Source organism: Dermochelys coriacea, chromosome 22 (assembly GCF_009764565.3).
Source record: "Dermochelys coriacea isolate rDerCor1 chromosome 22, rDerCor1.pri.v4, whole genome shotgun sequence".
NCBI lineage: Eukaryota > Metazoa > Chordata > Testudines > Dermochelyidae > Dermochelys > Dermochelys coriacea.
Genome location: NC_050089.1, coordinates 11,235,797 through 11,248,866, shown reverse-complemented (window position 1 = coordinate 11,248,866; position 13,070 = coordinate 11,235,797). Strand labels below are relative to the sequence as shown.

At 48.5% G+C, this 13,070-nt stretch overlaps 1 protein-coding gene across 6 annotated transcripts in view; it reads left to right on the top strand.

Annotated features, from left to right (window-relative positions):
* The window catches only part of LOC119846594 (tubulin-specific chaperone cofactor E-like protein), a 98,087-nt gene that overhangs the window by 70,777 nt on the left and 14,240 nt on the right, over positions 1-13,070 (top strand). For all 6 annotated transcript variants that reach the window (XR_006276690.1, XM_038380425.2, XM_043501055.1 and 3 more), the window contains 4 exons: positions 3,321-3,520; positions 9,302-9,685; positions 10,584-10,870; positions 12,783-13,063. Coding sequence is in view for 5 of the 6 variants with exons in the window: in XM_038380425.2 (XP_038236353.1) it covers positions 3,321-3,520; positions 9,302-9,685; positions 10,584-10,870; positions 12,783-13,063 (1,152 nt within the window). In the remaining variant the exon portion in view is untranslated. The remainder of the gene's footprint in view (positions 1-3,320; positions 3,521-9,301; positions 9,686-10,583; positions 10,871-12,782; positions 13,064-13,070) is intronic.

The window sequence follows — 13,070 nt, the reverse complement described above, 5'->3', positions numbered from 1 at the left end:
CTACAAACCGCCCTTCATTGGATTAAGCCCTGTCCACACTGCAAATAAAACCATGAGAAGTGATACCAAATCCTGTTTCAAACACAGGCCCCACTTCTGCAATCCAGCGCTTGCAGAGCCCCAGTGAAGCCCTTGGGTTTGGTAAAAAAGCGTCTGCCTGCATGGATCCAATTGCAGTGTTGGGGCCATGATTCCAACATGCACTGCCACTAGCCTGTCACTGTGTTTCGCAAAAAGGCTAAAGCCCGGGTGAGACTAAGACTTTAAACCAGACATCTCCTGGATAAGGTCCAGTCGGCATTACAGATCGGAACCATGTCTGTAAACGGGTTAGCAGGCAAGTGAGTTGTAACAGGATTCCCCAACGTGACTGGGTTTGTAGACAGGCTGTTGGTTTGCGTTTCTCTCCATTCAGTGGCGGAGCCATGCAAGAGCCCGGGCACGGGCCTGCTCCCAAGCTGGCTGAAAGCACAAGACACTGGCACGCTTTCGGACCATCTTTCAACCATGTTTTGTGTGGGCATGCGCTATGCCAGTAGCCTGTTGTGTGATAACCACATTACAAAGCCTGCAGATGGGCCTTGTAGCATGGTTTAACAACAGGGATCTCACACACAGGGCGGGTGCACTTCAAGGGGAGCTGCAGGGGCTCAGCTCCCTTTGGAAACAAGTCCCTCCAGGCTAGAACTGTCTAACCGGCTAAGCCTGGGGACTCAAATGTATTGTGGGCAGGGCTTGAGATCCTGTTCATGTTATAAAGACAGCTGTCAGGGAACCCGTTTACAACACAGTTACACCCCAACCAAGTCAGAGCATGGCTCTAGTGGCAAAGGAACCTGGCTGAGGTTTAATGTCGTCTCTGGACCCTGCTAAAATCTTGGCTAGTCAAGTGCTTCAACACAGCCTGATTCGTTTCTCCTCTGCCCTGCCCAATGGATCTGTGGAGAAAGTATGTCTTAGGACTCAGAAGATGGGGGTTCAATTTCTGGCTCTGCCTCAGACTCTCTGTGTGACCCTGGGCAAGTCTCTTACTCTCTGTGTGTCTCAGTTTCACCAGTGTAAAAAGGGGATGATACTGTCCTCAGGAGTGCTGTGAGGATAAATACATTAATGATTGTGAGACGCTCAGATACCATCCCAAGGGAGGGGATGGTAAGTGTCTGTATAGATAGGTGGTGCTTTTATTGCACCAGGGGCATGAGTGTGTTGTAGCTGCCTCCCTCTATACAGCTGTAATGTAGAAGTAGCACACTGGCACAGTGTGTCATGTTCCCGTCTCTAGTGATTGGGCCAATTAATAACAGCCTACTACTGATGCCTGCTAATGGAGCTACTCCTTTAGCTCAAGTGGTAGAAGATCTGTGCTGAAAGTCTGCGGTTTAAACCCTGTAGAAAACCCACAAAGAGCACAATTGAATCATCAGGAGCCACATAGTTTAGAGCACCTTGCATCTTGTAGCAAATCCAGGGAGGGGAAGGGTTAACTCCAAAGTTCAAAAGAGAGCAGCTCTTCTTCATTTGTTAAATAAGAATTTGATTAGTTATATAGGAGGGGAAGATTCTGTGTTTGTTCTAATGATGCTGCCTGCTATTGTCAATAAGATGACAATGCATTGTTCAATTAAACTCCCTCATAAATGGAACGGCAAACCTCTGCGGCAGACAGACCATCTGGCAAATCAGACAAAAAGTAATTTTCATCAATAACAAGATTTAAAATTAAATTTGGTTTATTCTTTTTTCTAGTCGCAAAGTCATGACTTAAAACGTAATGCTCCCGAGTCAGAGGGACTTGCTCCTAGGTGCTGGAGCTAGGTACATTGTGGGCCTGGGTTGGCTTCCATGGCTTGCATTCTGTGCTGTGAACTGAATAGAGGAGAAGTCAGGAGAGGTGATACATAGGTGGGAATATTAGAGGGAGCTAAGGGGATAGGTGAAAGGAGAGAAGTAGTGTAGTCTAGTGATAAGGTGCTGGACTGGCTCTCAGGGGCCCTGGGTTCTAGTCCAGGGTTCTGGCACTAGCCTGTTGGGAGAGTTTGGCCTAGTCACCCGTAGCTCTCTGGCCATCTGTTTCCCCTCCTCTTCTTCTTTCTTATATTTTAAGCTTGTAAGGTCTTCAGGGCAGGGACTGGTTCATAGCATGTGTATCGTGCCTTGCCCAATGGAGCCCTGATCTTGGTTATGGCTTCTGGGCACCACTAGAGTCCAGAGAAGCATAGAGAAGGAGGAGGAGAAGAAGGTGGTACATTAAGTGAGGGTGCTTTGCTGGCTGTTCGCTTGCTTGGCTGAGAATACAGTGGTGTAGTAGTTCTGCTAACGGTCTTCAGTCATAGCCAGCAATAACTCTATGGGTCTTTCTTGGCAAAGACCACTGGCCGTTCAAAATGGATTCTGTGCTGTGCACAGATGGGGGCTAAGGATGGGAGGCCAACCATACCTATTCTGAGATTTGAAGCTGGCCCTCTAGAGGTGAAAGACTAAGCCACAGGCAGACCACATCTCCCCAACCCCAAACCCATCATTGAAGCTTTAGGGGATTTCATGTTAAAATGGAAACTTTTAAGTGTGGCTCACAATAACCTAGGACCATGCCGATCATCTTACATTAATGCAACAGCTTCCATCCCAAATGAATGAGCTACTCTAATATCGGGATGATTTCACGCACCAGTAAAATGCAGCCGTTTCTGGGGTGGAATATAAATTGCAGCTTAACAGAGCACAGCAGCACAGTCCCTTGGCTTTAGCAAGTGAGGATGAAACACTGTATCCAAATTCAGTGCCTGAGGAATTTGGACAAAATTGGCTCAGGGACCTGGGGTATCAGTCACTGATATTCTAAAAAGTACCAAGATCTTAAATGACTAGCTGTCTGGGTTCTCTTCTTTGCCTTGATCAACTTCCTCCTCTGTGCCTCAATTTACCCAGCAGTAACACTGGGATAAATGTGCCTTACCTGGTGGGGTGAATCTTAATCAGTGCCTGCAAGGTGCTTTGCGATCTTTGGATGTGCCCATTGGCCGACCTCTGAGTCTTGCTCTTCTTTAGCTCTTGGAATTGGGGGGGGGGGCGGGGACTGGATAGCTGAGGGAGTCTATGTATCAGCTTTTCACCTCTTCAGACCTGGACTGTAGCTTTTCCTCCCCATCAGGGGGCAAGAGAATACCTGCCATTTTACCCTATAGCTTAGTATTAACACTCGAGTTAAGCTTACTGGACTGTGCCATTGTGGAGTAGGAGTTGGGGTGGCTGTTAATTCAGTCAAAGCGGTTGACTGCCCATTTTCTCCTGCATGCTAAACCCTGTGCTTTGCATTCCAGCTGTCAGCTGTCCACCCAACAGTCACTACGAGAGCTGTGTGACTGTGTGCCAGCCTCGCTGTGCTGCCATCCGGCTGAAAAGCGACTGTAACCATTACTGTGTGGAAGGGTGCCAGTGTGACCCTGGTTACGTCCTGAATGGCAAGAGCTGCATCCTTCCCCACAACTGCGGCTGCTACTTAGATGGCAAATATTATGAGGTAGGACCGTCCTCGTCTTCCACCTTCCCTCTTTTCTTTGCTTCTTTTTCTGTCCGGCTGAGTTGTACCCCACCCTCCCCCCCACTGATGTAGCTACATAGGGTTAGATGTGCTGCACTAGTGTAAAAAGTGAATTGTATCAGTGGGGCCTTCCCCTGTGCAAATCACTTTTTACACTAGTGCCGTGCATCCACACTGGGGTGCATACCCACACAGCTACTCTGTGCCCGTGCAGAAACAATCCACAGCCAGCTTTCCATTTACACTAGAACCTTGCCTTGTAACAATAGATGTGTGAATATGTCAGTGCGGGCTTCAGGATGGGCTAGCAACCATAACATACACCAGCCAGAGAGCCTGGGTATGGACGTTGCTTGCTATCCTATATTGAAGCCCATGTTACCTTGTTTACACTATTATTGATACCAGTGCTAGCTAGATTAAAGCCAGTGTGTGGACGCAGTCACTTGTAGTGTAGATATGCCCCAAATCTCTTCTGAAAGCGGCCTAAGGCATTGAGGCTACCAGACCCTGATGTTCTAAAAAGTACCAAGATCTTAAATGACCAGATGTCTGGGTTCTCTTTTGAAAACATTACTCTCGGCCAGACCAATGTTCCCACTAACTTTTCTTTGTTCTGTGTGGGCTGCAAACTCCATTTCTGTCCTTGGGCAAGCTCACATTTTTTTTTTTTTTGGTCTCACACTATATGGCATTGAAAAGTGTAAGGTGTTGGTAAAGTGACGTGTCATTAATGGATATACCGGGTCGCACACGCATGCATAGGAGTGGGCTGAGAACCGATTAACTCTCCAGAGTTTTGGAATACAAAGTTAGAAAACCAGGAAACCAAGAGCTATGCCTCCCCCCCCCATGAGACCCTATACAGCCCTTGAGGGGGAGCCCCCACCGGCCCCTCCCAGGAGCCGCTATCTCCTCCCATCCTGCTCCTTATAGGCTCGAGGTTTCTTTGGGGGAAGGGATTTTAGGGTTTTTCCCTCTCTGTCCCTTAGCCAGCCCTGCTCTCCCCTCTGACTCTGGGGTCTCCAGGAGGGAATTGCTGTTGCAGCCCAGAGCAGGCATGAAGAGGAGTGCATGAACCGGGACCCCTGCCCCAGCTGTGATGGTGGCACAGGTTCTCCCTCCCCGTTCCTCACACTGGGCAGGGCTGGCAAGGGCTCATTTCAGCCCTGGCAGCCTGCAAGCGGCAGGAACTGGCATCTCCACAGCTGGCTCTGTGCACCCTGGAATGGGATCGTGAAGAGCCTCTCCCACCACCCACCTAAATGGTGCTTCTGCTCTTTCCCTAGTCCACTTTTCTTACTCTTCCCTGCTGGCTCAAGGCTTCCTATGGCACCAAGAGTTGCTGCTCTGGCTTCCCACAGGAAGGCCTGGCAGACAGAGCAGGACCCCTGCTGGGGTCTCCAAAGCCCCTGCCTCTCTCATTCTTCTCCTTACCTCTCCTCCCTGCTGGCTAGTGGCTTCCTGCTGGTCCCCGGTGCCCAGAAGAGCAGCTGCGGGTTATGGCAGATTGAACCTGGGTGCTGGGTGCTGCCTGAGCTCCTGGACACATGAGGGGTGCAGTAGCTGCCACATTGGTGTGTGCCTGCACTTGCTCGCAGCTTAAAGGGACCATTGGGTCTGATGCCACTTCACGTCACTCTGCCGGAGTAAAGGGAAGTCAGTGTAATTTCCGCTCACTTCAAGACCCCTTTATGCTGCCATAATGGTGTAAAGGGGCCACAATGCAAATGAGAATCAGTCCCACTGTGCGTATAAGTCCTGCTTTCCCCTCCTTTGTTTCTGTACAGGTGCCTTGTGTTTTTCCTCTGTGTCCGTTGCTCTTAGCTAACAACTTCTGGGAAGATGGCGGTATTGCATCTAAATAAGGGTGTCTTCAAGGAGCTCTCCTCATCTATATTCTGCCAAGCAGCAAAAAAAATAAATAACAAAAATTGTAAAATTTGAGTGCGCACAGTGCAAATTATGCAGTTTTTCTTCCCTGAGCTGCCTGTGGAATTGCATAGTAAATGGTCCCTAAATAAGAACAAAACAGAGATGGAGAATGGAAACACTCTCCATTTACTATGGTTTCTTCTGTCCCTTGTTGCCTTCTAATTGGACAGGCCTCCAATAAACTTTGGATGTAAAGATGGGAATTCTATTTTGCTCTCTGCTACCAGCTCTGTGGGACAGTGAAATCTTCCTGGAGGATAATTTGTGGGTCCATTTAACAGAGTTTCTCTCCTCTGTTAGCTGCAGCACTGTGAAGCAGGAATGCAGAGTACGTTTCCCTGCTGTTATCTAGAGACCGATACCAGCATAATTAATAACCTTAATGTATTTAGCCATATAGTTCTTCAGGTTATGTAATATTCATCAGCTTAATCCCTGCAATGGAACAACAAATTCTTAATAATGAGACTGAAACTTAGTCTAGCTCGCAGTAAAAATACAACACAATGAAACTTTAATTTGCATAGCATCATTTGCATATAGCAGTGGGTCTGATTTCTCCCTTGTTTAAACCCATTCAACACTACTGACTTTAGTGGATTTACTCTTAATTTACACTGATGTAAGTGAGAGGAGGGAATCAGGCTCCCCAAATCTCATAATGGATTTTACAGGGTTAAAACAATAAACAGCAGAGGAAAGAGAAGAATCAAGAGGAAGAAGAGAGATGGAATGAGAAGGATGAAGTGGAGAGATAGGAGAAGGCTGGTCTAGGTTGCTGGAACGGCAGAGAAGGATCTCGTGCCAATAGTCAAGGCTTTGATGTCGTTAGGTTGCAGGATGAAACAGTTCATTGACCAAAAACCTTTGGTTTCTTATTGTAGATGCAAAAAATGTTTTTATTTGTTGTGTGTTTGTGCAGCGCCTAGCACAAAGGGGTCGTGATTCTTGACTGTGGCTCCTAGGCACTACAGTAATACAAATAACAATAATAAAGTGGCGGCATTAGTGCTCTTGGAAGTTAATGCTGCCATGCCTAGCAGAACCATTGTGTCATAGGTAGGGTTCAGCTGCTGTCCTGCTACTAAATCGCACTGTTTTTCAGTAACTTATAACTCGATTCTGTTGTTGTTCTTGTTTATTATTTTAGGCATAAATTGGGCACCAAAATTGGTTAGCATCTCTCAAAATGCTCGGACCCAAATGCTGAGCACAGAAAGCCCTCAGATGAGGGGTACACAGTAGCTGGAGGAGAGCCAAAATGTTGTGGGATTCCTTCCATTAATGTCAGTAACTCTGTCTATCACCGCATTTTCACGATCCAGCATTTCTGATGGAAATAATTTTCAACAGTAAGAGTGTGAGGGCACCCCATTTATGTGGAACATGCATAACTTTGGGACTAAAATGAGGGACAATTGGATGGGTGGACATTAGTCCCAGAGTAATTTTTTTCCCCATTGAAAATGTCAGATCAGTGAAGCTATATATGTATGTTATTTGCATGCAGTGTTGTTGTAGCCATGACAGTCCCAGGATATCAGAGAGACAAGATGGGTGAGTTAATATCTTTTATTGGACCAACTTCTGTTGGTGACAGAGATGAGCTCTGTGTAAGCTTGAAAGCTTGTCTCTCTCTCACCAACAGAAGATGGTCCAATAACAGATATTACCTCACCCACCTAGTCCCTATGTTATTATTTAGCAGTATAGGGAAGAAATGTTCAATGAGCTGAGGGAAGGGGGACCAGGAGTCAGGACTCCTGAGTTCTATTCCTCACTGCCACTAACTTACTGAATTTCATGGTCAGGGGTTGACTGACACAGGGGTGTCAGATGAGCATGTATATGCAGATCTGCGTGTCTAGAGCTGGGGCGTACTCAACTGTTCGAGGCCAGGTCTAGAAACCTCTGACAGCATAGTAGTGTTGGTTAGGGGGATGATTCCCCCTGCCCCCTGAAACTTTTATACCAGCAAAGGCCCCAGTTTAGACACAGTTAAACTGGTAAAGCATATTGGTGCCTGCAGAAACTCCGCTACCTCCACTAGGGGGATTCACACTATAACTGTACCAGTCGACATTATTTTCTGTAGACTAGAGTGTAGTTACAGAGCCCACATTTGAAAACTGGACTCTTCAGTCCTGGCTTTTCAGAAGTGTCACAATTCTGTCTCAGTTCTTACCTTTCTAAATGCTTACCATCACCCAATTTTGCATGCGCTTTTTGCAAGCTTATCTGCACGCCAGGGTGATAGATTCCATTCTTTGCATGCAAGGGTGATGGAATTTAGCCCAAGACAACAGTCCACATACAAAGATGATCGTGCCCAAAAGTATGTGGGTGTGGGTGAAAGTTGTGGGCTCATGAGAGGATTCCACCCTTTGAAAATCTGTCTCTAGAGAAGATTTAACACGTCTCTCGTTAAAGCAAAAAAAATCAACCCAAATGCAGGATGCTTCTTGAAAAGACTGGCTTGTTTACTAGTTGTCTTCATCCATACTCCTGCGTGGGGGGGCTGTTTTTCTCCTTCAAAAACCGTGGTGCCTACATTCTTATCAGAAGCAAAGCCAGCCCGTACGTCCAATTGTTCTATGAATCTGATACAGGGGCTGAAGTCAATTTGTGTTCTGCTGGAACAGTACAAAAAGTTGGTCAATAGGATATTTTTAGCACTGTGAGCTTGAGTGAAAGAGGGGAAGGTTGCTGTGGAAACGGCAACTTCAAATTTCCTCAATTCTGCAGCTTCCAAAGGTTTCAGTGCAGTTGGATTTTTTTTTATCTATTGGTCACCCTTTTGTCTATTGAATGTCACTGCGTACAGTCCAATCCCGCAGCTGGGCTTTTTCAAAGGGCTGGCTGATTTTATGATGATTAATCACTGTTTTGTGCTTCTGCAAAAGGCTAATTAAATTTCAGGCTTTAGGGCATAAGCTGAACCTCTCCAGGGCTCTGCAAAGACTCTTTGCCCTGTGTACAATACTGTGCTATTGGCATTATAGGGTTGTTGTTTTTTCCACCTTGCTCTGAAGGATCAGGTATTGGCCATTTCTCGAGGTGGGATATTGGACTGGCTAGATCAATGATCTGATCTGAGATTGCCACATTACTGCTAGCATGTATGTGCTACCACTGCCTGCTACTGGCTGAAGTGTTGTCAATTCTGTCCCACAGTTCAGATTAGCTGAGCCTGAGCTGTCCAAATTGATTTGCTGCCATTTAAATCTCCAGAGGAGATGGCAACAGAAAGCTCCTCCAACCAGAATTCAACCTCTCTGGGTCTGACAGAGCCCAGGCCTGTTGACCTACAGCGCAATCCGTGTCCCATCTCAGCTCTGCCACAGACTCCCCGGGTGACCATGGGCAAGTCACTTATCTCTCCGGGCCTCAGCTCCTCAGGTACAACATGGGGATAATAATCCTTTCTTCTTCCCACCCTATGTCTCTCCTACCTGTTTAGATTGCCAGCTCTTCAGGGTGTTGTCTCTTACTGTGTGTATGTACAGCGCCTAGCACAGTCTTGCATCTTGGCAGGGAGTTAGACTAGATGACCTTGGCGGTCCCGTCTAACCCTATGGGCCTATGATTCTATAACGGGCCCCTGATCGCAGCTGGAACCTCTTGGCATTACGATAATACTACTGCAAATAAGGCCCATCTCCTTCCATAAGATTTGGCCAGGACAGTGGGTGGGCAACTGCGCTGAGAGAGTTTAGATCACTCCACAATTTGACATGAGCCCAGAGGCTCTGGTGATGCGCCGTATGGTTGAGCACAGTAGGTTATTCCCAGTAAAATGGCTTTTCCTCTCGCTTCCTTCTTCAGCCCAAGCAGCTGTTCTGGAGCAGCGACTGCACCCGGCGCTGCCGTTGCTTCCGCCGCAACCTCATCCAGTGCGACCCGCGGCAGTGCAAGTCAGACGAGGAGTGCGCCCTCCACAACGGCGTCCGTGGCTGCTTCAGCACCAAGAGCTCCTACTGCCTGGCAGCGGGCGGCGGGGTCTTCCGCACCTTCGACGGCGCCTTCCTCCACTTCCCGGCCAACTGCGCCTTCGTCCTCTCCACCATCTGCCAGAAGCTCCCCGACTTCTCCTTCCAGCTGATCATCAACTTCGACAAGTGGTCATCGCCCAACCTCACCATCATCTCTCCAGTATATTTCTACATCAATGAGGAGCAGATTCTCATCAGTGACCGGAACACCATCAAGGTAAAGTGCCGGTCGTGGGTTTCCTCTGCTCCTCCCTGAAACTCTTAGGGGATTAGCCACTCCCCGAGGCTGAGCTCGAGCTCACTGGGACAGAGAGGAGGGAAAGTATCTGGCCACCCAGAAGCAGAGCTGGGTTGGGATTCCCCAAAGTGGAAAAGCCAATTGCCATCCCTTCCCCACATTAGGAACATCCCCGTCACCCCTGACTTCACTGTCTGTTAGGGTGTTGTACTCAGCCCATCACCGTAATATCTGAGCATCTTCCACACCGGGTAACCAGCTGGCAGTAGCAAAGGCTCTAGGGAAGTTCATGCAGCCTCTGGCTCATCTCCCTTTTTAGGTTCTAGGAAGCTTTGCTTGTGGGAGGGGAAGGCGGCGGCTGGGAATGTTGTTCTCCTTAGGGCAGAAGGGAGGTAAATCAAAGGGGAAGGTTTTTGCAGTGCTTCCTCGCTGGATCTGCCTCCCTGGAAGCTGTCGTGAGTGATGGGTTTGAGCACGGTTTGCCTATGGTTACTGATTATTTGTACTGCGTGAGCCCCGTGGGCCCAGGACCCCGTTGTGGGCTAGGTGCTGACCCAACAGATGGTCCCTGTCTCAAAGAGCTCCCGATTTCCGTCAAGCTGAGCTTACCCCGTGCGAAGGGTTGGTACAATCTAATGCACATCCCAGGCACTTCTCCTTCCTAGAATGCTAAGATGACTCCAAAAGGGACAGGAAGTAGGATGGATCCTGGCCTTGCCCTGCCTCCATTACGGAGCTGGCTGGTGGCAGGGAGGGGCAGCATGAAGGGATGTTCCCCATGCTGTCCGCTGTGGGGACCTGTGCCTATCAGGTTCACTCTGTCCCTTGGAGTGTTGAGAGGTGAGTGGCTTCAGCATTATCTCCTCCCCTTGAGTAGGTGAATGGCACCCAGGTGACCATCCCCTTCGTCACCGGGCTCTCGACCAAAATCTACAGCATGGAGGGCTTCTTGGTGATCGACACCAGCCCGGATATCCAGATCCTCTACAATGGCTTCAATGTCATCAAAATAAGCATCAGCGAGCGGCTGCAGAACAAAGTGTGTGGCCTATGTGGCAACTTCAACGGGGACCGGACCGACGATTACGTCACCCTGAGGGGGAAGCCGGTCATCAGCAGCGTGGTTCTGGCCCAGAGCTGGAAAACCAATGGCATGCAGAAGAGGTGAGCCTGGGGCCTCGTGTGTAGATGTGCCCGAGGCTCCTCTTGGAGTCAGTGAGTGTTTGACCATTGACGCCAGTGGGCGCCCACGTTGTGTATCAGGAACCCATCCACAGCTGGGTGCAGGGGAACAAGCCCTGGAGGAAAAGTCCTGTAGTATTTAATAGGGAACAATAATCTGGAGCAGTGTGAACCTTGCCATGGAATTTAATAGCGAATTCTATCCCCCTGTAGAATCCCATAGGAAGGCTCAAATCAAACCTATAGAAATAAGATCATTGCTCTTCATTTCTCTTGGTTTGTAGAGTAATTTCGATAGAACCCTGTTGGTTTCACCCTCATTTAGGGTGACCAGACATCCCGATTTTATAGGGACAGTCCCGATATTCAGGGCTTTGTCTTATGTAGGTACCTATTACCCCCCACCACTGTCCTGATTTTTCACACTTGCTGTTCGGTCACCCTACCCTCATTAGTGTTGTTCATTTGCCTTGCCATAGCACCTAGGAGCCAGAGCCCATTGTGCTAGGTGCTGTACAAACATATGACAAAAAGACAATTCCTAAACCCTATAAGATCATTTACACTAAGGCCATATCACTCCACTCTGGTTATGCAAAGGGACCTTAACGTACGGGTAAATTACATATACTCCCACTTTAGGGCTCCTTTACGCTGCCAAAATGGGGTAAAGGAGCCTTTGTGTAAATAGAGATAAGGCTTATTGGCCTTACCTACTTGGAAGTCAGCTTTAAACATATGTCCTGGGCCCTAACCTGCACTCCTAGTGGTGCACTGCAGTCGGCACGTCAGCCTCTATACATGGCTTGTCCTAAACTGCAGAGATCTTCCCAGCTCAAATCCCTGTACGGGCCACCATTTACTTTGCTGCCCCCTTGGAGTGGGTCATTGGCGTACGGGATTGAACCTGAGATCTCCGCATCTTAGAGCATGTGCTGCAACTGCCTGAACCAAAAGACCCGGCTCTGTTAGCCACAGCTGAACAGGCTCATTGACCTCTCGGAGTCCCTGATGACGTTAGAGGGGGACAGAGGGCATGGGCTACACACTCAAAACTTCTACAGAAGTTAGAGGGAGTTTTAGGTGTGCCAGGAACAGGCCAGGTTTTCAATGGCTCCCTCTGCCCAAGTAATCTGCACCTGCCAAAGTTCTGCCCATGGTACTTGCACATATGGCTAATGGCAAACACAGAGTCTACCATTTAGGTGATGATAGCTACGTACCTGATTGGAGGTGCAAGTCAGAGAGTTAGCTGTGAAAGCAGGAGGAATTAAGGCTGGGATTTTCTAAATAGCCTAAGGGAGTTAGGCACTCAACTGCTGCTAAAGTTCAATAGGATTTGGGTACCCTTAGATTCCTTTGAAACTTCTAGCCAAAGAGGGCAAGATGGGAAAAGTACCTAAATCAGTCAGTGATGCTTGGGTTCATAGATCGCTTAATCACATTTGCAAATCCCACCCACCAGGAATTATGGATGCAAGCAATGAAGATGCAAATCTTGTACATGGAAAGAGAGGCCAGCCCTGTAAAAACCTGGCCTTGGATGTGAAGAGATGCTTACTAAAGATTAGGGAGGAATCTAATCATCAGAGGGGCCAGCCCAAGGACTACGGCCCACTTGGATCTCTGGCTGGCATGGGATTTAAGTGGCCCATAGTCTTGTACAGGCCTTCTGCACAGGGGTGAATTTCACCCTGGATTCATGAGGGTCTCGTAATGAGAGGTGAAAAGAACTAGGAAATACATGGGAGGGGACCGTGGGGTAATAGTGAGGAAAGAACAAGTTGACCTGAGCGGTCTATTTGTCTGTGGCCTCGCCTCAGGGGAGGATTTAGGGACTGGTTGTTTCACACGATTCCAGGCTCATGTCCTTCATTTAATCTCTCGCTCCCAGCTGTAACGAGCTCCAGTACTCCCAGTACGCTGCCGCCTGCGACAACGTGCAGATCCAGAAGCTACAGAGCGATGGCTACTGCCTCAAGCTGACGGACATGAAAGGTTTCTTCCAGCCCTGCTACGGGCTGCTGGATCCCCTGCCCTTCTACGAGTCCTGCTTCCTCGACGGCTGCTACAATCACAAGAAGTTCCAGCTCTGCGGCTCTCTCGCCGCCTATGGGGAGGCCTGCCGCTCCTTTGGGATCCTCAGCACCGAGTGGATAGAGAAGGAGAATTGCTGTAAGAG